Consider the following 26,459-nt stretch of genomic DNA (forward strand, 5'->3'; position numbering starts at 1 on the left):
CCCCACCCTCTCTTAAGCCACGAAGGCTTTTCTTTGTGTTTTATGAGTGTTTATGAGCAGAAAATTATCTTATATTACCATTTTTTCATGGTTAGTGCGGTAGCTGCAACCTAGTAAAGGGCGATTTTTTTTTACAAAAATCTGTCGGGATTTTTTTTACATCAGTCCATCGGATCTTTTGGCTACCTTCAATGTCCTTTTTTCTTCTAGTTCCAAGTCCTCCCGCAAATGTCGCTGCTGAGGATATTACCAATGCCAGTCTAACCGTTTTATGGTCTGAGCCGCTCAAACCGAATGGGCAAATCATTGAGTATAAAGTTATATGCGGGGAATTTTCTGAAACAACTATGACCACGGTAATGTATTCTTTGATTTGTATTATGACCCTGAATAGGATTTAAGTAGTTTTGCTATCAGTTGGATCAAAATTGAGCCTGTCAGCATTCCATCTGATCAAGCTCACTTTGCACTCTTTTTAAGACTTTTTTTTACTTTACATATACTTTTCAAGTTTCATATAAAAGTCTTATTAAGTGCTACAAAAACCGCAGAAAGATGACTGAAGGGACAAAAATGGTATTTCGTCATCTAGCTTTCTGCTAGAATGTGTACGGTGATCGCACCTGGATGACTCTCGGTGGTTCCCACCGAGCACACCAAATTTGGCCAACACTAGGCTGGAAGGGTGAGCAAGAAAATACTGGGGGTATACCAGCACACCCTTCCTGAGCTAACTGTCTAGGGAAATGAAATAGAAAAAGACCCACACGAAAAGAAACAGAAATGCTTTTGCTTCCGGCCACTCGCATTTAGTCTCTGGTTCCTGTCTTCTTTCGACTTGCATTCAGAAGCTTGCCTAGGAAACGGTGCTAGCCGATATGTGTATTTAGCTCCAATAGGTTCTTATTTTTCATTAATGGGAGCAAGAAGAAGAGAAGTCAGTCCTGGGGTAACAATATAGACTTGGGACAGGCAAACAGATGCTTAACGATGATAAAGGATATGTGCGGGCACTAATTGGTTTAGTTAAGGGATATAAGATACCGTTATAGGAGGAAGGGGCTCAAATTAAAGTGATGGATGGAGGCAGGGGCTAACAGCTGATTTGTTCTAACCCAAGGAGAAGAAACATTCAAACATTAAAATTTAGCAACTAAGGTTATAGTAAATGGATATGAGTACAGATACGGGGGGGGGATATTTATCAACTGTTGATCGGTTCCAAACCAAATTAAGACAAATCTGGAACAGTGGTGATCACTAACTGAGGGTGAGAACATGTAAAGGAGTATTAAGGGCATTGGGGAGGACATAGGTATGAAATTCCGACCTGGAAGTGAATCTTCAAGGGGGTGGAGCAGGAGAGGGTTAAGGTGAATATAATTGAGCCTAACGGGCTACAACATGTACTGGCTGAGAGGTCTGCCATGCTGACTAACTGTTCTCCTTCTTTAACCCAGCTAGAACATTTACCTTGGAGACTCTCTTAATGGCCGGTACGCCGGTCTCGTCTGGATCCATACTCTTAAAAGGGGGCTCTTCCTCTTCATAATCTGAGGTGAATAAGATAAGATAAGATAACGTGTATTTCAAGCCAAAATGTGGCCATGTACACAAATAACATACAAGATTAACAAATTACAGCACTCGTCACAATAATAAAGAAAAAAAATAAAATAAAAACTACTCTCTTCTTTTTGCAAAATACTCATCAAGATATCTTCCCACTAGACAAATAAATTGTGACGACGTACTTTTCAAGGCATCAGGAAGCAGCACTCCATCATTCCGAATTAAATTTTCCCTCGCCTCGAAAAGACCTGGACAATGACTCAGACAATGCTCTAGATTCTCCTCCTCTTCTTGGCAAAGAGGGAAAGCAAACCTTCCGTCCGGGACACTTTTCCTCCTCTCAAAAACTTTCAATCTCGAACGAATCGGAAGGCAATTAGATTGTAGCTGCATCCAATAAGTAAGGTATCTAGACGGTAAATTTAACTTAAAGTAAAATTCCTGACCATAAACTATCTGAACCTCATTATAATACCTTAAAGTTTCCGAATTCTTAATCTCCTCACCCCATTTCTGTATTGTCTGGTCCTCTTGAATCACAGCACCCGCTTGATTTCCTTGTCCAACTGTAATTGTTGACTAGTTGGTCCAAGGCCATCATTCCATGCGAAAGAAAAACCTGTCTTATCAAGTACCTCTGTAACTTTAAAAGGCCAAGATCTTTTCCTATTTAGGCGAGAGTGAACTTGAGTGTATTTACTGCAGATTTGTTACTCAATTCCTGATTCTCTCTATTGAGTTCCCCCAGTAATTAGACATAAAATAAGATCCTATTTATTATCAAGCCACTATCACAAGCTCCAAGACGGTCAAATTTGCTCCTTAAGTCGAGCGAAAAAAAAAACCACAAATAAATATAGAAAACTAACTAAAAACGAAATTTGTATATACGTATGTGTGGTCCTTTCCACCTTGGAAATTGGCTGTGGGTGAATGGCATTCCTAGAAGTATAGCTCTTAGACCTTTTAACTAGTTTGATCAAAACGGCAATTCAAAAATTTCGATCAGTGTTGTGCAGATGGGGCACCTAAAAAGAGCAAGTAGAGGAGGGGGAGGGGCTGGATACTTTAAAATCTCTCTTCAATATCTCCCCAACATACCTTGAATTTTCAACTGAATACCCTTAGTTGTTATTTAGATATTGCGGATATTCCCTTTTAACAACCATCAAGCACAGAGTGTTTTGATTCCTCTCAACATTTCCTTGAAGTTTTACCTTAATGTCCTAAGCCTTTTTTTATACCCAGAATCAAACATGCCCTCTTTTCAATAAAAATCTGTATTTGTTAACAATGGGCAAATTGCTTAACCTAATAGCCCTTGCCCTGGGGACCGTGACTTTTTTTTTCAACCCCAGAGGCATAGTTATTTGACCTTTGGACTTTTTGAACGAAATGGCTATCTCAAAATTTGGATCAGATGTGATTGGGGAAAAAAGGACGTGAGGGATGGGAGGCTGATTGCCCTCTGATCACTTTTGACTGTTAAAAATGGCAATAGATTTTTTTATTTGTAATCGAATGAGTCCCCTACAAAGTTTATACGACTACCGCTTCCATAAAAACCTTAAATGACAACAATGGGCAACTTGCATAACTTAGAGCCCGTGCCCTGGGGGCCGTGGCTTCTTTTCAACCCTGGAGGCATAGTTATTTGACCTTTGGACTTTTTTGAACGAAATGGCTGTCTCAAAATTTTTATCGGATGTATTTGGGGAAAAGAGGGCGCGGGGGAGCTATTTTTATTCAAAAGATAGAAAAGTAAGGTGTTTCCCCTGGGGAGTAATATCTTAGTAGTTTGATTATAAGAAACATGCCCCCCCCCCAGCCATATCTTTGAAGGGTATTTCCCAAGAGAATAAGTTGTTAACTGATGCATCTCTTTCCAGACTCAGCAATTTGGTAACCTTACTGGCTACACCGATTACAACATCAGTATTAGGGCATGCACTCTTGCGGGCTGCTCTGAACCTATTTCATCAGTATTCAGAACGAAGATAGGTGGTAAGCGTCCCTTTTTTTTATTGTTCTAGAATAATGTTTGGCTATTTTTGAAAGAGTGTGTTAGTTATCTTCTAGGATCTTTATTGTTATTAATGTTTGTGTTATGTTTTTATTCGAATAAATTGAATTGAATTGAATTGATTCTTTTTAATGGAAATTTTCATTCCAAGTTTTGATTTTGACGGATTTTTAAGTACTCAATCATCAATTTATTATGACTTATTTTAAGAAATATTTCTTTTTTATAAGATGTTTTTTTTGCAAATATTTCTGTTCTTAAGAGATATTTTTGTTATTGCTTGTACATCCTCAAATTACATTACATCGTGCCATATTAAAGAAAGTACCTTGAAGTTTCCATAATTCTACATTACGGTGTTTGGCCATGCAGGTTGGTCATGACGGTGTGTTTTAAACTAGAATCATAGATAGTTCAGTGCCATAGATAGCTACTTTTTAATATGGGGGAGGGATGGATCTCCCTCTGAGATTTGTCTAAAACGCCAATTGCTCTAAACAAAAAAAAAAAAAAAAAAAAAAACAGGAACCGGAGATGAGCATCATTCGTATTTTTACCAAAAACTAAAAACTTGAGTTCTTCTAAAAAAAAAGAAGGAAAACATCCGTACCATCTAGCGTGTCTGAATACAGCCCTAAGCTAACTATTATAACTTAACGACATTAAAGACTGAGAGAACATTAGTTACATCCATTATTTACGGCAAATATTTAAAGACTTGTTGTTTATGATATAGATTATGTTTTATAATATAAATTTATAAATTATATAGCTTTTTATAATTTGAAAAGGTGATACATATGGAATGTCTGTCAAATACCAAATTTCTTTCAAATATCCTTTCAAATTTCTTTCTTTAACTTACGTGTTTTAAGAAAACGCCTGTATTTTTTGAAGTTTTTAGAAACTTTGCAAAATAATGATCTTTTTTCGTCGTATGAAATAGACGAAGTTACGGAATTTTCGCCAATAGAATTTCCAAATTCCATTTTCTTCCCGTGTTTTTCCACTCCGTTGCCTGCTGGATGTAGGCTGTATGTCCTTGCTAGGTTTTGTTGGTATAAAACTGACGAAATCAGTTTTTGCTAATTTAGATACTATGCAGTATCTCAGAAGTATAGCAGAAAATCCTGGTTTCGCTACTTTATTCACCGTGTCAAGATCAGAGGAAGTTCAATCGTAACTCGAAATTGGGTTTTTATGTAAATACTAGCCTTCAGAAAAAGAGAGATGAGTATTACCGCTTTGTTTCTTATGAGTTGACCGACGGCGTTAGTCTTCCTTGGAATTAATTAAAAAAAAACTTTCCACAAAAAAGTTGTTCAAAAAAAGTAAAGAATTCCATTAAACCGCAAAATGAACAAAAATAGAATTGAATAGTCTACCAAGCATACAACTACCACAAATCAGCATCAATAAATGAACGAAACCCAAAATGAACAGAAATTACAATAAATAACCGAGTCAGGCTTAAAACGAGCAGAAATTAACATGAGTAGAGTTTAAAACCCCTATGCTTTCTATAAGCCAGACTAAAATTTGCACTTTACTGAAAGAAAATTCAAATGAACATACATTGTCAGTTTAATCTTAATTAATTTAAAAAAATTAAAATCTTAATTAATTTTTGATTTCTTAAAGTTATAAAAGTGAAAACATTTAAAAAAAAATTTCTGTAAAGTACTAGTTTCATTCCGACTTTTAGAAAGCATAGGGCTTATATGTCCCCAGGGTATAACTTACAACCCTTGCCCTGAGGGCTGGGAGGATTTGTTATTTCCAGACCTTTCTGATACGCTGAAAAAATGGCTATCTCAAAATTTTGATCGGAAGTGTTTGGGGAAACGATGGGCACGGGGGAGGGGGATTTGCCCTCTGATCACTTTCGACTAATAAAAAAGGCACTAGTTCTCTCATTATCGAATCGAATGAGCCTTTTTTGAAGCTTCTACAACAAAACTTTCTATAAAAACCTTATATGACCCTTGTCCTGAGGGCCATGGGGGATGTCATCCTCAAAGACATAATTTCCAGACCTTTTAACTAAGTTGAACAAAATGGCCATGTCAAAATTTTTGATTGGAAATGTTTGGGGAAATGATGGGCGTGGGGGAGGGGGATTTGCCCTCTGATCACTTTCGACTAATAAAAAACGCACTAGTCCTCTCAATTTCTAGTCGAATGAGCCCTTTTTGAAGCTTCTACAACAACACTTTCTATAAAAACCTTATATGCCCCAAGGGCATAACTTACTACCCTTGTCCAGAGGGCCATGGGGGGGATTTGTCATCCTCAAAGACATAATTTTCAGACCTTTCAACTACGTTGATGAAAATGGCCATATCAAAATGTTGATCGGGAATGTTTGGGGAAATGATGGGCGTGGGGGGATTCTCGCTCCGATTATTTTCGGCTATTAAAAAGGGTAATAGCCCTTTCAATTTACAGTCGAACGAGCCCTTTGTGAAGTTTTTACGACAACGTTTTCTATAAAAAAAATATTGTTTGTCCCCAGGGCATAACTTACAACCTTAGCCCTAAGGGCTGTGGGGGGTTTCTCATCCTCAAAAAAATAATTTCCGGAACCTTCAACTACGTCCAACAAAATGGCTATATCAAAATGTTAATCAGAAATGGTTGGGGAAATGATGGGTGTGGGGAGGGGGGGGGTCACCCTCGGTTCGCTTTTTACTGTGCTTAAGGACACTAGCCCTCTCAATTCCCAATTGAATGAGCCCTTTTTGAAGTTTCTATGACACCGCTTTCTATAAAAAAACCTCATATGCCCCCAGGGCATAACTTACAACCTTTGCCCTGGGAGCTGTGGGGGGTTTGTCGTCCTCAAGGACATAATTTCCGGACCTTTCAACTACGTTGAACAAAATGGCTATCTCAAAGTTTGGATTAAATGTGTTCAGGTAAATGGTGAGCGTCAGAGGGTGTTAGTTGCCCTCCAGTCACTTTCTACAATTAAAAAGGGCACTGGTCCTTTCAATTTCCAATCAAATGAGCCCTTTTTGAAATTTCTACAACAACGCTTTCTATAAGAATCTTATATGCCCCCAGGGCATAACTTACGACCCTTACCCTGAGGGCAGTGGGGGGTTGTCATCCTCAAAGACATAATTTCCAGAACTTTCAACTAAGTTGAACAAAATGGCCATATCAAAATTGTTGATCGGAAATGTTTGGGGAAATGATGGGCGTGGGGGAGGGGGATTTGGCCTCTGATCACTTTCGACTAATAAAAAAGGCACTAGTCCTCTCAATTTCTAGTCGAATGAGCCCTTTTTGAAGCATCTACAACAAAACTTTCTATAAGACCTTATATACCCCAAGGGCATAACTTACGATCCTTGTCATGAAGGCTATGGGGAAGGGAGGGTTGTTATCGTAAATCACATAATATGATGACCTTTCTGTTACGTGGAAAATAATGGCCATACTAAAATGTTGATTGAAAATTTTGCGGGAAATGATGGGCGTGGGGGGGGGGATTCTCGCTCCGATTATTTTCGGCTATTAAAAAGGGTAATAGCCCTTTCAATTTACAGTCGAACAAGCCCTTTTTGAAGTTTTTACGACAGCGTTTTCTAAAAAAAAAAAAATATTATTTGTCCCCAGGGCATAACTTACAACCTTAGCCCTAAGGGCTGTGGGGGGTTTCTCATCCTCAAAAAAATAATTTCCGGAACCTTCAACTACGTCCAACAAAATGGCTATATCAAAATGTGGACCGGAAGTGTTCGGGGAAATGATGGGCGTGGGGGAGGGGGGGGTCATTTGCCCTCCGATCTCTTTTGACTATTAATAAGGACACTATCCCTCTCAACTCCCAATTGAATGAGCCCTTTTTGAAGTTTCTATGACACAGCTTTCTATAAAAAACCTCATATGCCCCCAGGACATAACTTACAACCTTTGCCCTGGGAGCTTTGGGGGGTTTGTCGTCCTCAAAGACATAATTTCCGGACCTTTCAACTACGTTGAACAAAATGGCTATATCAAAGTTTGGATTAAATGTGTTCAGGTAAATGGGGAGCGTCAGAGGGGGGTTAGTTGCCCTCCAGTCACTTTCGACAATTAAAAAGGGCACTGGCCCTTTCAATTTCCAATCAAATGAGCTCTTTTTGAAATTTCTACGACAACGCTTCCTATAAGAATCTTATATGCCCCCAGGGCATAACTTACAACCCTTACCCTGAGGGCTGTGGGGGTTTATCATCCTCAAAAACCTAACTTCGAGAATTTTCAACTACGTTGAACAAAATAGAAATCTCAAAATTTTGATTGGATGTGTTTGGGGAAATGGTGGGCTTTAGAGGGGAGTTAGTTGCCCTCCAATCGCTTTCGACTATTAAAAAGGGCACAAGCCCTTTGAATTTCCAATCGAATGAGCTCTTTTTCAAGTTTCTACGACAACGCTTTCAATAAAAACCTTATATGCCTTCAGGGCATAACTTACAACCCTTGCCCTGAGAACTGTGGGGGGAGTGTCCTCCCCAAAGACATAATTTAAAAGATCTTTCAACTATGTTGAACAAAATGGCCATCTCAAAATATTAATTGGATGTGTTTGGGGAAATGGTGGGTGTGGAAGGGCTGTTAGTTGCCTTCCAATCACTTTCGACTATTAAAAAGGGCACAAGTCCTTGCGATTTCCAATCGAATGAGCCCTGTTTGAAGTTTCTACGACAACTCCTTCAGTACGAAGTGCCGTGGTCTAAAGGATAAAAAAATAATACATTGTGCCAACATCATCCTTTACTTAGGCAGCGCTATTGCGCTGCCTATGATAGAATCTGCTAGAGTTCTGTGCTTTGTTCTCTGCCAATGTCACAAAGCCCAATTTAGGCCTGACCAGTTAAGAAAAACTGGAAGCCCAATCAAATTTTAACAGCCTGTTTGTTTAAATCACCCCATATTGGCTGGATAATGAATATGTAGTTTGTCGTGTTGGTTGAAGATCTTTGTAAAAGTTAGTATGAAGGTTTGCGAAGAATAGGCGCGATCTCTTTTACATATTCTTTTTCTTTTATTACTCTTATTGTTATTTCTTTTTAGCACATTTGAGACAATCAATTTACCTTTTTAAGCTTGAAACGCAATAATTTATTCTGTTCCTTTCCAATGTGTGAACACATCATTTTAAATCGTTTATCAATTCGTCCGTTTGAGATATTGCTTCATAAAATTAAATAGATAGGTCCAAAAATTGCCAATTTACGTTTTTGAATTAGGCCAATAAGAGCAAATGCCCTAGTATGTCTTTTTGTTGTAGTACCTGGAACAGTTGGGAGGCCTATAATTACTATTACTGATGAGAATGGAAATCAGACGGCTTGGGTAGAATGGGATAGGCCTAATCCTCCATCTGGCCCACAACCTCACTATAGAATCAATGTGACATCATACATACCATCATCATCAGATGATACTTGTGAAACTGAAACATGGGATGTTGGTAAGTTTTAGATTTAAGATATAACTTTTTTATCATGTATTTGGTATATATTTCTGTGCTATTCGAAGAGATGTGTTTCAATGAACCTAGTCATCGGTCTCTCATCATTTAACCGTCATTATCACCATTCTGATTAAGATACATTTGGTCTTTTAAAAACTTCTACTTATAGTATTGCCTATGTCGGTAACTCTCAGCCAACGTTTAAATCTTCAGCACTAAAAACAATCTTGTAACGTTATACAACTGGCACCTGAAGCGAAGTGAGTATTTCATGGTATATAGTCAGTAGATTTAAAGGAAATGGGGATAAATCCTTTGTGGCTTTATGTATGTCTATCCCGTTTTGTCTCATGGGCTGGAAGATTCAGTTAAAACTTTCAAGGAAAGTTTTCCGGGGGGGGAGAGGAGGCGACTTCGAATTTCATGTTGAGGTGAAGGGGCAACAATCCTCACCAAGTGTATATGCTCGAGTTGTAGTATTTTTATTGCTGCCATTCGGCAGGCTACCCTGCTAGTTTAAAAAAAATTCTAAATGAGACAAATAGCTTTTCAATTGGTTCACTCAATGATTGACCTAACTAAAAAGGTTTTTTTTTTAAGAATTTTTAGCTTTTGACTACGAACAATTTTTTAAGTCATCTACTCTAGCAGCTTCAGTTATTTCTTATTTTGCTAGTGGCTTGGATTATGCCATAAGGAAAGTATTGCTTCTGTATTTAAGAATAAAGTAGATTCACTCCTTGACAACCGCAAGATATAAAAAACATCAAAATAGACCAAAAATTTGATGCAAATTTTACGCTATTCACGTAACTATAAAACAATCACTTCGCCTATTTAAGTGACGTAAGTAAAATGAAAAGCTTTCATAATAACCAGAAAAAAAGAGGTTTGGATGTTATTATATTTTGTTATCAGTGGGGATTTTTCCTGGACCATATTACAGTCTTTCATTAATTATTCAATTTTAACAGTTGGTTTTATTTAATAGATTAAAATAGTTCAATAATTACTAAACAACATGATATTATTGGACTTTATGGCTAATGGGCTATTTTAAATTAAAAGATATTTTCTTTAGGTACATTTTATTTTGGAAAATGGAAAGATAGGCTATTTCTGTTTATCATAGAGGTGTTTTCAGCTGTAATTTTTTGTTTACAAGATCGCTCAAGTAAAATGAAATAAATTTCAAACTCTCTCTGAAACCTCCTTTTTGTGGCTTTATTTAATCATCTCCTTGATGTATGCTTCTTGGAAAGGGCGTGTATCCGGAAACCTCTATAATACTATATAATCTAGCAGCAAAATAAGAATTCAATATTTAGATACTCTTCTATTAGGGTCTTATTATACATTTCTGTAAACTCGCTCTTTATTTTAGCATAATAAATTATCATGCTTAAATACAAGTACCGCCAGTGCTTCAAAGTTGTTGCAGTGACAAGCTGCGCAAGCCTGACACAGTGGAGAACATAAGTTTATGCCTAGTCGTCTTCTGTCAACTCTTCCAAAACTGTAGTTGAAACGGTAGGGGTTCTTCGACGCACTGTAAATCCTCAGTTTATTGTCTTATCCGTCCTTTATTCTGAGAGTGAGGATATTAAAGGGCTCCCACGTGTCCAGGAATACTTGGAAAAGGGGGGAAAATAAAATATCCTGGAAACGCTTTAGTTTTCCTGGGAAATAATCATCCCTCCTTGTGGATGAACGTAAACGTGTCAAGCATTTAACGCATGCATGTCGGTTTCTGTCAACATCTTTGTCATCGTGATGAGAGCAACTGAGCATGCAATAGCAATTTTTAAGAAACTCCTTCGGGTTTTTCTCAATGCAGGTTTGTGCACTGCCTCAGAGTGCGACAAAATCCTTGCTCGGTATAAAACCTTCTCTGGGCAAACTACTGCAAACCTCAGGGAAGAATTCCAAGATTTTTCATCCAGTTGCAGGCTTGACGAATTTTTTGGGAGATTCATTAGTCGCAAAGCAGAGTATGCAGCGCTGTGGACATAATGAGTTGTCTCCTAACTCTATCTCATGGACAAGTAGCAGTTAAGCGAAGGATACTCTTTGAACAAGAAGATGCTAGTGAAAAACTTAAAGGAATGGAGTCTGACAGCATTGTACCTGGTTCAGGGTGCCATTGCTAAGCGTGCAGTTAATGAAACCTGCTAAAAGACTTAATCCAACACTGCAAAAGAGCAAGAATGATGTATATGCAATATCTTGAGGATAAAAAAAAAGAATAAAGAACAAACTGCAAATGAGAAGAAAAGAAAGCACCTCCACCCAGAGATAGAACTTGTCAAAGCAAGACAGAAGAGAATAATGAAAAGTAGTGAGAGTATGCAGAAAAAGGCAGACGAAATGGCAACGAAAGCAAAAAAAAAAAAAAAACAAGACTTAACATGTCCAAGTCCAATGCTTATTGTGAAGTGTTACAGGCTCTAGCAAGAACACTATAATACCTGGAGGAGAGTATTAAGAAACTACAATAACTGAGATTTATGATTTATTTTAGAGGAACATTATTTATAATCTAAATGACATAGCTCTGTTTTATATCGCGTTTTTTGCACTGTAGGATAGGATTCAAGTTTGATATTAATATTTTTTTATTTTTATAGTGATTTTCTTTTTTACTTCAAGGATTTAAGTGTCGGATACACTAAGTCAACTGTAAGTAAATAAACTACAGGAAATTGTTGTGGTGATTTATTGAACATGAAATATTTTGTGGGGAAAGTAAAAAAGAGAAAGAGAGAGATGAATAAATATTAAGGAATCATGTGAAATATATAAAGTATAAGGTAGAAAATGATACTCCAAAGCTTTGAAAGAAATGTACGATATACACCAGTATTTTACCCTAATTTGTCAGAATGTTTTACTTCAGATCCAAGTCATAGTAGGCTAAATTGATTTTGCATTCAATTACATTTAGCCTTACAAAAGATATATCCTTTTCAGCAAAATAGCTGTTTCAGAGATGTGTTAAATCAAAATAATTTAGAATGGCAATTTATGCCATTATCTATGCGCAATGTGCCTTGGTGCGAGCAGATGCAATTAATTTAAATGCCCAATAATAGTTAATATTTTTCGACGTTAGTCACTGATTGTAAAGACAGCTTGACTGTAAGGGATTGAACTTTAAAACTGATATCGTATCGTATAATAGCAGGGTAAGAACTAAAGAAGAGAATAACTTCATAGTTACTTGTGTTATTTTGCAAGTAGAGGAAATGGGGTTTTTAAAGACAACATTCTTTGGACAATTACGATACCGAAATAATGGTATGGATACAAAATGTCTATTTCAAAGTATATCCTGATGTGATGATAATATTGCTATATCGCCCAGCCATAGTTATAACAGCTTGACTTGTATTGGCCGGTTAGCAGCGGAAAATGTCTAAATGTCCTGGAAAAGTTCTGGGAAATCATTTCAAGAAAAGAGTGGGAGCCCTGTATTATGATTTCCGATATAAACCAAGCAAAAACTATCAATTCTTTATTGGTGCATGTGTCACTTATTTTAGACCAGAATGTGAGCTTAGTCTCGTAAAGCCATAATAGTAGCATCCAGGTAGACTTCGGTGTATGGTAATAGCTTCAAAATACTGTCTACTATTGACTGAAAAGACAAATCTAAGAATAATCATGCGATAGAATCTGGGTAGGGGAAAACCCCTGTATAAAAGTTTTGCTCGAAGCAACACTTTTAAAATAATCAAAATGTCTCCCTTTTGATATTTCAGACCCCCCCCCCCGCCAGAAAAACTATTTGAAGATTTGCAATTTTTCTGGGATGATTATCATTCTCAGAGTATTCTCATGGGAATAATAAATCTCTATGCAAAAAATGGGTCAAAAGAGGGATTGGTAGCCTTTCTCATATTTAAAAGAGCCATGTACCAACCAGTTGGTACTAACAAGTTGTAAGCAGAGTGATCTTGATGAGTACAAGATATGCATCAACAGGATCTACATTTTATAGAGATTTGCATAGTTTTAGGAAATGTGGTCAAACATCCCCAGAAAGAGGCGTGATGTTGATGGAAATTGCATAACGAAATTAAGTTCTTATGAAAACTAATCCGCCACCTACAAACATGGAATTTTCAATTTTCCAGCAAAGGATGGTTAAACATTTGAGATTATTTTATTTTTATTTTCTCCTAAGGGAACGGTAGTCGTAGATTATTGAATAAGGTCTAATTCGAAAGACTTGAGTGCCTCTTTTCTTAAGTGATAAAAGAGGTGACACTGGAGCAAAGTGCTAATTTACAGCATTTTGTCAATTGATGAAACAAAAATTCTAGTCCATACAGGCCAAAAGTTCTGCGAACTGTAAGGTGTATTTAAATAGTATTCCAGTCTCAGAATGCCGATGTGCGGTATGCTATTCGACCCTAAATATACTTGCAGTTCATAAGAAGTGAATTATTATTATAGACCGTTTACGCAAAAATACTAACGAATATGGAGCATCGCTTAGTTACATACCAATTTTTTGGGTGGAGGCCTGCGGATTATCGTATTGAAAAAGAAGAGGGTACTAAGAAAGCATTCTGAGCCTGCACTTGTACATTTTGTATTAGAGGTGCTATAGACCCACTTCAGACTGTAGCGTCTTCTTTTTCCAAACATAATACACGTTTATCGTCCCTGGCAATATACGTCATAACCTTAGTTCAGTTGCTCATCGTGGTGTGTAGATCGGAAACAATTGTCATTGCGCGTGCGTGAAGGCGGAGTATGAATTTTGTGTGGTTTTAAATATGTTTCACATTTTTTTTTTTTTTTTTTTTAACGGAGAGTATAGCCTTTGTTGATACTGTATATTCTGTCTACTGTGTTTAGACCTCAAATAGTATTTTGGGCCCACACTTTTAAACTTTCTTTGAGAGGTGCCTTAGCTTAATTGAATGAATATTTAAATAATTGCAGATTTATCCTGTGACCTCTCTTGAGGGAGCTAAAGGGTTGAAAGCTCTGCTCTTATTAGGTAACAATAAAATGTAAGCAATAAGCAAAACAACTTTCTGTTTAAATGTTTTGAAAGGCAATCGGTAAATGAAGCCCTTGCAGTTTCTCACTAACTGTATTTGGTACACCCAATAATGCTTTCAGTTAAGTTCGAGTAAAACTTTAGCGTAAATAGTAGGTGGGTTGAGGGCATGGGATCCCCACCCCAGTTAATCTATTATATACAGAATCATTTCTTTTCGTTTAAAGTTTAAATGTCGTTCTTTACTTGAATGTTAAAAATCATTTTTATTATAATATAATCTTGTGAATGGAGCGGTGTTCCGCCACAGGTACGAGTTTAAATGCCATTGGAAGTTTCACAACTTCCCAACATATTTTTATGTTTTGCTCATTTTGGATTGTTTTCCACGAAAAAGAAATGTTTTATATGAATGCAATAGGCGAGTAAATTTTTTTCAGCTAGATTTTTATTGTTGCAAAAAAAGTTTTTTTTTATGACAATTAATCATTTTATAGGCAGTGAGATGCATTTTCCTGTGCGTCTGAACTTACCATAATACTGCTGCCGTAAAGCCATAGTAGTATTCATTTCTTACAACAAATTAATTAAACGAATGAAGATCAAGAATGTTTTTAAGGCTGAACAAACCGAATATTTCAGGAAAATGACCGCCTCCCTTCTTCAGCACTATAAGGGAAAGTTAGAAAGAAGCGCATTCTCATTGTACCAGGCCACTGTGTTTTACGAAACTATATTCCTTTCTAGGACCTGTGAACTTTACTCAAGTTTCATTAGAACTGTGTGGCGTGGACGATAAGAAATATTGGTATAATATAACTGTCCAGGCGTACAATGCTTTGGATGATAGTGAACTATTTGAAGGCCAATGGTCTAGAGTTACCACGCAGGAGTGTATTGGAGGTAAGTTCATCCAGTATTGTGAGATGGAAGTGTAAGGCTGCCGTGAATTGCCAGCAGGGGTGGCTAGTATTGAGAACGATGCAAAAGAAAATAATTGAACTTGGTCCGTAATTACTCTTTTCGGTTTCCGAAAAGAAACGGTTTACTCTTTTCGGCTCTCTCTCTCTCTCTCTCTCTCTCTCTCTCTCTCTCTTTCTATTTCTCTCTCTCACTCTCTCTCCCTTTCTCTTTGTAGCTTCTGTTATTACATTCTTTGACAGTGGCTCTTGGAAGACTGGATATTGTTGTCTGTGGCTAAAATCAGAAAGATTTTGAGTAAAAGAACATTGCGAAACTATTCGAGAAGAAAACCTAGCAATTACTGAGGAATGCTTATGCATAGTTTTGTTTTTTCAGGTATATACATTGGCACTACTGTAATTGTCGTCGTTTGTAGCGTCATCGCTTTTGCAGTAGTCATTGTCGTCTTTATACTAGGAGGATCATGGTTGGTTTTTTTTATTATTATTTTCAATGTTGTTATTTGCGTCTTGTTTGTTTTATTTTACAAAAAAAAGTGAATTGATTGTTAATACAAAAACTAAAATGAAAAAAGATATAGAAATTCAAATCGCACGACATTAACACTAAATTATTAGTAGTTAATAAGTTATTGTAGTAAAGGTATTAAAATCTCGATAAATAATGTATGTTGCTTATTATTACTAAATGTTGTAAGAGTTGTCATCGTTAGAAATATATTTTTAATCTTTTTATTTGTATTTTAAGCACTTTGAAGTTTCATTACAAATACTTAGAAAGACAGTCTGTTAATAACCAAAAACAAAGGGAACCACAACCTTTACTTTTTTTTACTCTTGGTGGCTTCGCACATTTTATATCTTCAGTTTTTTTTTAATCTTGTTTGACTCTAGAGAAAATCATTGTCCCTAAAATCAGAATAATTAATTAGCACACTTAACCCTTGTAGAAATTGTTCTCGTAGGAATGGTTTAAGAACAATTTCTAGGCACTACTATTTGTATTTTGACAACTACTGCAACCAGTATTTGTATTCTAGCGCTACCAGTGCCAGCGCTGAGGCCACTAGTGTAGGTATTGCAGCCCACGGTTTCTCGTGGAATATTTGTTATCGGCCACAGAGTTCTACTAGTTCTGACTGGTACGGTTACGACAAGTGTAGGCTACTATCTGTGGGTAGAAGTGCTGCAGTATATGGCCCGCTGCGTCACAAGCTCGTAATTCTCCTTCCTAAAATCGTATGTTCCCTCGAGAACGATATCTCAAAATAGTATAGGATATCTTTCCTATACCCCAAAAACCCTTTACTTTCTCTCCCCTGCGGGAGAGCTCTTTACCTAGTCGAATAAATGATAAAAGGAAGACCTACGCAGAAAAGTGAAAAATCTTAATATTTAATGCTCAGCTCACAAAAACGTACTGTTAAAAAAGTGAACCGTTATTCTTTCTCTGGCAAGAAGCGCGTGGTGCCAAGCTTAAAAGTTCCAGCCAATTACAAACCTCAAGGGGTGAACCCGCGTCCGTCCGTTACCCCAAATCAATGGCCCGCTATCTCCTTTACAACAATCATGAAACACTGGCTTTCGATATCCGATGAGTCATCGCCAGACCGTCCATATTTAAGTTAAGCTAATTAGTGGGACTACGAGAATTTACCATGGAAAGACCTAAGGAAGATTACATGGTATCTAAGAGTAAGCGGAGAAGGAGTGAAACAGAGAGTCCTGAAAATGGGAATGAATTTAACTTAAAAAATGGGTCATTAATCTGATAATTAGGGCCAGGGGCCAAAACAATCAAGTTTGTTTATTTATTCTTGGTTTATACCACTGAATTGTTTAAGCCATTGTAAGTAATTTAGTGAAAACTAAATTACTTTTAAATCCTTTGCTTTCTTTCTTTGTGGGATTATATATGTTCTATTTCTAGTTATTTAAAAACGACAGGATGTACAGTCCGATTAACTTTGTTTTGTGTTTAATATAATTTCTGATTCCCAGATAAAATTCCTGATAAATATTATTGTCCTTGTCTTGGTTAAACTGATCGGTGCGCTGTACTCTATTTGCGAGTTGCTCCCCTTGCCTCTTTTTTTTCTCGACTTACGACTGGAACTCGCACAATGGGAGAGTAGTGAGAGTGAAGGCGTATGCTTATGTACGCTTATCTTCTGCCCGGTGTAAAGCAACTGGTTGAATGCACAGGATTTTCAAACTAACTGAGAATGATGCATTGTTTGTCTGGAAACAGTTGGAGGAACAAAAGATGTATTTATTTAACTGAATAACAAACAATATGGCTTAAAATCAATAGGAATTGAAAGTGAATATTTTAGTTATTTTATTTGAAAACTCAGGATTTTTCTAGGGGGTGGGGGTATTTGACATGTTGGAAGGGTCTTAACCTTGTATTTCGCCTATGAATGAATAGATTTCTTAATGACAAATACGTTTTAAAAAATCTTGAGTTTTACTATTTCTTTAGAAGGGTTTACTGATTTTATACGAATCTGCCAAGAGAAAAGAAAAAGAAAAAAAGTCTCTTAAGTTGTAATAATTACTCAACTACGCAGTTTGGAACAGGATAATAGTTGGTTTTCTGCATTTATCTTGCCAAAAATTCAAAATAGCTTCGTATGTTTATCAAAATACCAAAATTTCTGAAATATTTAGTATATATTTTTCAACAAGTATAATTATCATGTATATATATATATATATATATATATATATATATATATATATATATATATATATATATATAACCTTAAATATCCAAACCTGTAAATATACTATATATATACCTGTATATTACTGTATCTTTGTATTTTTTTTCCGTCAGTGTTATTATTTATTATAAACTTTTCTCCAGGATTCACTCGTAATCCTTTTATTATATTTCTTTTGGGTTTAGATCTTAAATGCAAGTCTTCTTGACTTTTATTTGTGATAATGAATTAGATCATTATTCTTGGTACTCTTTTTAGGTTACAGAAAAAATATTCCAACTCAATGAGTGCAGCAAAGACAGTGCAATTTCCTTGGGGATCTGGATCAACCTCTATGGTAATTTTCATCTATTGCCCATTGGCTTTTTAAATTGTCTTCTTTCTAATTAATTTAGTTTTGCCGAAAACTACCTTATTTCTCTCTCTCTTTCGCTCTTCTTTTTCTCTCTCTTTCACTTTGTCAATCCTGTTCTCCCTGCTCCCTGCCTCTTTTTAGGAAAATTATCTACTTACTTATCGATAAAGTACGAAAGGTAGTCGGTGGAAGGTTGAATTTTTGGGAATAAAATTTCTTTGATAAAACTTTAAAAACCGAATATTCTTTAGTAACAAATTATTTTTTTTATCCGTATTGTTTTCTGGGAACTGCACAGCCTTTTTATATTATTCATTTATTAGTAATTATGTCAAAAAAGAAGCCAATCGAAGAAGTAATCCAATAGAAGCATATATTTACATGTAATATGGACGAAATATGTACGTACTAATTGTTTGAATCCCATTCAAATGAGCTGAACAAACTCGACAGATATTCGAAACTAGAAAATAAATAACCAGTTGACAAAATGTATAAAAAAGAGATTACTAATGTATCAATCATTGAATAACCATTTGAACTATGACTTTGGGTAATAGCTAAGTTCCCTTTCCCTAGTTCGGTCATTAGTTTAGATAAAAGCCGGTGCTTCTTGACCTATCCAAAATAAATTAATGTTTGTCATCGCTTCCTGGAATGGAATAGAAATAAGCCTTAGTAACTGTAGTGTGTAGTATGATACATTTCTCAACCATTAAATATCAGAAAAGGGCCTGTTTTTATACAATTTTACTTTACAATTTTCATTCGATTGAAAATTGAAAGTTGTAGTTCCCTTTTTAAGAGTCAAAAGTGATTGGAGGGCAACCGGCCCCCTCCCTCGCCCATCAATTCCCCAAACACATCCAGTCAAAATTTCAAAATAGCCATTTGCTCAGCATTGTTGAAAATTCCAATAAAAATTCCTGGAATGTAATAAAATGTAATATATAATGTTGAACTATAAAATGTTGAACTATAAAAAGTTATAATGTAATAACTTGTTTTTATACAATTTTACTTTTTTCAGTTTAAAAAAAATTCTGCAGATGACAGAGAAATGCGAGAAAACGCGAGCACGGCGTCTATAAAGCCCTTGTTTGACAGAATAAACCCTGATTTAACGTTCTCAGATGTTGCGATGTCAGAGAAAACCGGTGAAACTCACCTTGAAGGAGAATTGAAGGATAGTCAATCGAGTGTGACCTCAAGTGGTATAAGTTCTGGGAAGGATAGCGAGGACAAATCTTTTGAAGTTCGATTTAAATCGAGGCAATCCATGGATTCTGGTGCATTTTTAGATAGCACAGTAAGATTCACTTTTGAGCATGTTTGTCATTTCTTTTTCTTTTTTTCATGTTAAATATTATTGATCATATTAATATGTATTAAGGTTAGGTTTGTTTTTCAAATAAGTTTAAAATGGTGTGGCAACTTTTACCGCAGCAACCAACAATTAGAACCCAATCCTAAAATCGGTCTCAATCAGGAACCCTTTTCGCTATCTAGATTCAGCAAGTGCAAAGGTTTTCAACAGAGATGCTAATTCTTCAAATAATAAGAAATTCATACCAAAAGATTTATACAAAACGAAACTAACTCGTGTTTCGGCTCTCCGCCAAAACAGTTAATTAGCCTTTTTCAAACCACACGCTAACGAACTACCATCTGAGAAAATAAATATCACAAAGGAAAAATAGCTAAAAGAAAAGTGATGAAAAACAATCACGTCCCGTCCCACTTAAGTATTGTTTCATTAGTTCTTCCTTTGAGGTCTCATTAATAACGCAAAAAGAAGTACGGCCACTTTGACCAATATCTACAAGAGAGGCGGGTTCACCTATTCTCGATATCTTGACAGCGTCGGCGTTTGCAACCCCTGGACGACTAATAACGGTGAAATCATATGTTTGTATGGCCAGAATCCACCGAGCTAGTTTCTCGTTCTGGTTCGACATCATACGAAGCCACCGTAATGGATCATGGTCGGTTTCGACAAAAAATGCCGACCCGTCGTGAAGAAGAGAAACTTAGATATCACCCATTTTATCGCTAGTGCCTCCTACTCAATCTGGAGTATCGTCTCTCAGCTGGCGTCGGTTTCCTGCTGATGAAGCTGATAGAATGCTCCTCTCCATCAGCTCACTGGGTCAGGACTGTCCCCAGTCCTTTACCGTTCGCGTCCGTTTGTGGTATGAAGGGTTTGTTATAGTTTGGATTTCTCTAAACCGGAGCTGAACACAACGCCTCTTTCAGGGACTCAAACGCCAGTTCTGCCTTGGTAATCCCTTTGACAATTTCAGGGACCTTCTTGATCGTCATCTGAAGAAGCGGTTCGGCCAAAGCTGCGAAATTTTGGATAAAGTGGCCATAGTATCCAACTAGTCCCATAAATGCTCGAACATCCTTTTCTGAGATGGGGCTTGGATAATTGACAATCCCCTGAACCATACTCGTCGACGGTTTAACGACTCCGCCTACAACTGTATGTCCCAAGAACTCCGCTTCTGTATCGCCGAACCTGTACTTCCTTGGGTTGACTGTCAGCCCTTCTTACTGCAATCTCTGGAGCACCATTTCGATATGTCGCAGGTGGTCCTCAAAAGTATCACTGAAGATTACACTATCATCGATGTAGCAGCGACAGAATTTCAAACCTCTGTGAACACGATCCATGAGATTTTGGAATTACGCTCCGTGAATCCCAAATGACGTTACGAGAAACTTGTATAGACCTTTTGGCGTCACAAAAGCTGTCTTGCGTATGCTATTAGGGTGCATTTTTATCTGCCAATATCCTTGGGTTAAATCCAGCTTGCCGATAAATTTAGCCGTTCCCATTCTCCCAAGAATCTCATTCGTGCGAAGTAGTGGCTAACAATACTGCCTTGAATTTTTTTAGTTCCCGATAGTCGGCATAAAATCGCACTCCCATCTGTGTTTGGTAGCAGCACTATAGATGACTTATAATTACTCTCCCATGGTCTTATGATGCCTTCTTCAAGCATCTTAGCCACTTTGGTTTCCACCAGGAGCTTTTTTACTGCTGGAACTCGGTAGGGCTTTTTCCGCACCGGTGGGTTACTGCCGGTATCCATCTCACGCATCACGAGATCGGTTTTCCCAGGTCTGTCCGGGAGGGTTGTTATGTATCTTTTCAAGACTTCAGCCAATTCCCTTTTCTGACCATGGCTCAAAATTCCATTTACGGATGTCTGGATGGCTTCCTCCGTCATATCCCTGCACCCTTGTAGTCCACCATCCCCTCCAGACTTGTGTCCGCATAGTTGTCTGCTTCAGTAAATAAGATTTCATTCGAATTTGCCCTGTGGTACTTTCTACGAAAGTTTATGTGGAGAAAACTCAGCTTCTTTTTCTCCTCGGAAATTCCACTACGTAATCCACACTCCCAGATTTCTTCAGGATCTTGTACGGGCATCGCCACTGTACCTCAAGTTTGCTGTTTCCACGCGGTAATAGAAGCAGCACTTTCTCTCCCACTTCAAACTCTGGGCATCCGATTGTCGTTCCTAACTTGACAAGAAGTTGTGTTGTTCAGTCTCGGTCCATTTGCTAAGTTGTTCCCGCATATTAACCAGGTAACTGACTACCGAATCGGACGCACCTTTCTTTTTCTCTTCCCATTGCTCTCGCAACACATCTAGTGATCCTCTGGTGTGATGTCCATAGATCAGCTCGAATGGTGAGAAACCCGTCGAAGCCTGTTAAGTCTCCCTGTAGGCAAACAAAAAGTATAGAAGATACTGATCCCACTTTTTCAGCTCATCTCTGACGAATTTTCTCAGCATCAGCACTAAGTCCCATTTAAGCTCTCAACCAATCCATCCATCTTCGGGTGGTAAACGCTCGTACGAATGGGTTTATTGCCATGAGCCACACACAGTTTCTTCATCGCGTGGGAGATGAAGTTACTTCCATTGTCGGTAATGATCTGAAGGTATCCCCACTCGAGGGAAAAACTTGACCAATTCGTCTGCTATCTTCGGTGAATGGGTCGAGCGAAGCGGTATTGCCTCCGGATGTCTAGTTGCTTATCACTAGGATCTACTTGAAACCAGTTTTGCTCTGCTCTAGAGGTCCCACTAAGTGGGACGTAATATATTGTGGAAAGGAGTTTCAATGATCGGGAGTGGTTGCAATGACATCTTCTCTTTCTGGCAGTCATGACACTGTTAACTGTGTTTTGTCACTTTCCAAATAAAGATTTGGTCAAAAGAATCTTTCCAAAATCCTGTCAGTAGTTCCTTGCCCGCCCATATGCCCCCCAAAGGTGAATTATGGGCCAGTTTTAACACGTCTGTTCTGTAGGCTGAAGGGACCACTAATTGCCAGTTCTCCTCGTCCCGATTTTCATCCTTAACAAATCGGTAAAGGATATCGTCCTTTGCAATGAAATCTTTGCCTCTGTGGGTCCAGCCTTAGCCCGCACCCAGAATTCATGCAAGGTTTCATCCACCTCCTGCAATTCAGGAAAACCTTTTCTTTTTTGTGCAGGCTCCATCGGAGCTTCCTCTCCGTCTGATTTACTCTGGGACACGGCCTTTCTTTCTCTACGCTTCTGCCTCCGACTCTTCCGGGATTTTCCTCCTCCAGAAAACACTGAGTCGTCAAAGTCAAACTGCCTTGCCTCTGAAATATTCGTTTGTGACTCAGCCTGTCTGCTTGCTCTGGCTCTCGTTGTCACAAACACTTCAACTTCAGAATATACCAACCTCGAGAACTCTGAAATATTTCTCCCTACCAGGAACTTCTTTGGTATCCGATCCGAGACTGCAACCTTCACTGAGGTTCAACAAGCAAACCACCTGCTTGTTTCAACCGTACGTCTACCATTTCCGTAGGGTATTCGAGTGTTTCGCCATGTACGCATCTTAAGCTTCTAGGCTCCTATCAGCACCACGATTCTTCTGGTACCAACCGAGTGCAAAACTGCTATGTCCGCTTCACTGTCTAACAGCAGTTCGACATTTCTTCCGTCTACTTTGCCATGAAGCACTACCGCTACCCCCGCCGAATCCTGGTAATCGGGCCTTTCCGGGCTCTCAGCCAGGAAACCCTGTCGCGAATCCTCTGGCTTTTACTTTTTCCTCGGACAATTCTTCGCAAAGTATGACATGTAATACACATGTAATACTCTTCTGTTCCCTTCTCGGTGACTCTCGCGCGAGCTTCCTTCTTTGGAATCAGCTGTCGCTTGATGACTGTTCTCCCCTCCTTCACGCTTGCCGTCCAAAACTGCTCTGTTTCCTTCCATCCTTGCATGGACACTGGTATCGGTTACTGCCACCCGTCTTCAAACAATATTTCGTTGTTTTACGAGCTAGAGCACTAGCTTCTGCAAAAGAAACAGCCTCCTTAAGAACTTTAAGCTGCCTCTCACGAAGGGCTACCTGCAGGTGATACGGTACTGCCTCCGTAAACTGCTCCACCTGTAACAGCTATTAAATTACTTCTACATCCTTCAATGGCACAACCACTGGCTGGCCAGGTGCTTGTTGCCACCAGGTTCTCTGCCTGCATTCTCAGCGAGGTCAGATTGAACCATCTATTTAAGTTGGTTGCCAGATTTCTTCCGAATTCTCCGTAGGAGTCCTTTTCTTGCTTTCTTCCATTTCGGAAGCGTTTGCGATACGTTTCATTTGTGACAGAATACTTTTCAAGTATTGCTTCCTCAAGTTGCAAGTTGCAAATGTATCCGCTGATAAACTTGACATCTTCTCCAATGCAGGACTGGACCGAACTGGATACAACTGCAAAGCCCACTGTTCCCTAGGTCAGTCACTTGCCGTCGCAGAGCTCTCAAACATACTTAAAAATGAGTCTATGTAGTCACTATCTGTCGGCTTCATTAGCTTGGGCCTAATTTTGGCTTGTGCTGATTTGCCGCAGGCCCGCCAAGCTTATGGTAGGGCGTTTAGTGCTGTCATAAGCTGATTAATTGGACTTGGATTTCTGTTACCCAAGACTTGAATATTTGCTGAAACTTCTGGCAATACTTCTATTCCTACCTTTTCTTCCGCTTTCTCTGTCCTTGCCTTACTATCTTCTGTTTCAGAAATAGCCTCGGGCGAAAATTTCACACTTTGTCGTCTTCCCTTCTTTTTAAAATTACTGATCCCCTCCGTCGAGCTCTCAGCTCTGTCTACAACATCTGCTATACTTGACTGAACTTTCTGTTCCGTTTTAGAGTTAAACTCTTTAAGAGGGTCTACTTTAGTCCTCCTCGTAGGAATCGCCGATGTTCCATCGTTTATAGAGTGTCTGGTAATTTTACGTGAACTCGACCTAGTTTGTTTTACAGACTCGGTAGGATTCTCGGGCATGCGACTTCACCAACTTTAGGTTACAAAAAGGATTTTCCTTATACTAAAAAAAATTCCTATAATCTCTACGAAAATACTGCCTTTGTTTACCACTTCAATTACCTCACTCCAATTTTTCGACAATTAGGAAAACGGGAAAATTCGATGGCTGGATTTCACGATATAATCAACTGGGAAGTTTAGACTTTTCTCGAAAGCCCAAAAGGAGAACGGACATTCTATAAAAACAGGAGAATTGTCGTAACGTGAATTAATTAATAAAGTTCAGACTTTTCTCAAAAGCCTGAACGGAAAACTGCAGTTGTAAAAACAGCAAAATGTTGGTAACGTGAATCATTTAGTTAGGTTTAGACTTTCCTCAAAAGCCTAAACGGAAAACAGATTGTAAAAAACAACAAAATGTCGGTACCGTGAATTAATTAATTAGGTTTAGACTTTTCTCAAAAACCTAAACGGAAAACTAAAATTGTAAAAAAAAAATCGATAACGTTATTTAATTAGTTACCATTAACTCAGGAGCTCTTAAAACGGGATCACTTGCGGGAATAGTTGACACTTTGTCCCTATTTCAGATCCACCGTTCAACGTCTCTCCAAATTAAGGGATCTTATCCCGCCGCCAGACACCAAATGTGGCAACTTTTACCACAGCAACCAACAATTTGAACGCAATTTCTAAAATCGATCTCAAACAAGAACCCTTTTCGCTATCTAAATTCACCAAGTGCAAAGATTTTCAACAGAGATGTTTATTCTTCAAAGCTCAGGAAATGGCTGACGTCTGATTCATGTATAAAAAATTCATACCTAAATATTCATAAAAAACGGAACTAGCTCGTGTCTCGGCTCTCCGCCAAAACAGGTAATTAGCCTTTTTCAAACCACACACTAACGAACTACCATCCGAGAAAATAAATATCGGAAAAGTAAGAATATCAAAAAGAAAAGTGATAAAAAAAAACGTCATAAATAGCTGCGGAAGTATTTGCTTTATTTGCTTTTCTTCAAACCCTTTTCTTTTATTTATATGAACGGTAAATTATATTTTACTTATGTCAGCTAATTATAATGTATAGTACTACTTATATTATACAAAGTAAATTTTATGTTATATTTATTGATATTGAAATTATATATTATTTATATGAGCGGGGAAAGTGCATTCATCTCCTGGAAAGTTCCAATTTCTGTTCATGAGAAATATGTACCGTGACAATCGCTATGTCAAGGTCTTGGGTCTGAGTTGTCCTGATCCAGACTCCTCCATGGAAAAAATGTCTAAAAAACAACCTCAGTGGAATTTTAAATAGAGATTTGTCTGATGAGTATGTAGTCACTTTACTAAATTTAAATGTATTATCTGTGCATAGCTGTCTTACATTCATTTGTTGGTTAGAAATTGTCCGTCTTTTTCGTTTTAAGCCAAGTGCCCGGATTACGCGGATACGCCAAAGTATCAAAGTGTTCATAGCCATGGGTGGGGAAAACCTGTCTTTAGTTATTTGCTTGAATCAACATATTCTCAAGTAAATTGAATAGTTAAGAGATTGTTGCGGTATGTGGCACTTGGGTTAAAGCTGAATTCACACGTGTGCTTAGCTAGACACCCATGTTTTGGTAAAATGATTTTCGACGAATCATAATGTTTCCTTTTCGGAAGCAGTTTTGACTGGTTCAAAATGATGTAATCTAGACTTTGGCGTCTAGTTAGGGACACATGGGAACGGTGCCTAAGGCCCTCGAAAATGCATCAAATTCATTTAAACTTGATTTGCTGTCGAAATTCATTTAACTGAAATTATGATTAACTGTATATAGCTGTCCAGAATGGAAATTACTTTCAATTTGTGCTTTAATTAACCAATGTTCATTAGCCTTTCTCTTTTCTGAAAATGAGAGATGACGGGAAAATGTGTATGCTTTTTTTTTCTTGGTGTTCAAATGTTTTGCCTGAAAAAATCTCTATTATGGTATATTGAAAGTATCAAATTTGTAATCCCCTCTCCTCCTAAAGTGAATGTGGAGCTATCGTT

At 37.7% G+C, this 26,459-nt stretch overlaps 1 protein-coding gene across 5 annotated transcripts in view; it reads left to right on the forward strand.

Moving 5' to 3' along the window:
* Positions 1 to 26,459, forward strand: part of dome (cytokine receptor domeless) — a 168,636-nt gene that overhangs the window by 134,077 nt on the left and 8,100 nt on the right. For all 5 annotated transcript variants that reach the window (XM_089085712.1, XM_089085714.1, XM_089085715.1 and 2 more), the window contains 7 exons: positions 211 to 356; positions 3,462 to 3,576; positions 8,877 to 9,059; positions 14,824 to 14,979; positions 15,376 to 15,466; positions 17,987 to 18,065; positions 19,114 to 19,392. In XM_089085712.1, coding sequence (XP_088941838.1) covers positions 211 to 356; positions 3,462 to 3,576; positions 8,877 to 9,059; positions 14,824 to 14,979; positions 15,376 to 15,466; positions 17,987 to 18,065; positions 19,114 to 19,392 — 1,049 coding nt within the window. The remainder of the gene's footprint in view (positions 1 to 210; positions 357 to 3,461; positions 3,577 to 8,876; positions 9,060 to 14,823; positions 14,980 to 15,375; positions 15,467 to 17,986; positions 18,066 to 19,113; positions 19,393 to 26,459) is intronic.

The sequence above is a fragment of the Artemia sp. Qi Xiang Cuo genome, chromosome 3, assembly GCF_049724085.1.
Source record: "Artemia sp. Qi Xiang Cuo chromosome 3, ASM4972408v1, whole genome shotgun sequence".
In the NCBI taxonomy this organism is placed as follows: domain Eukaryota; kingdom Metazoa; phylum Arthropoda; class Branchiopoda; order Anostraca; family Artemiidae; genus Artemia; species Artemia sp. Qi Xiang Cuo.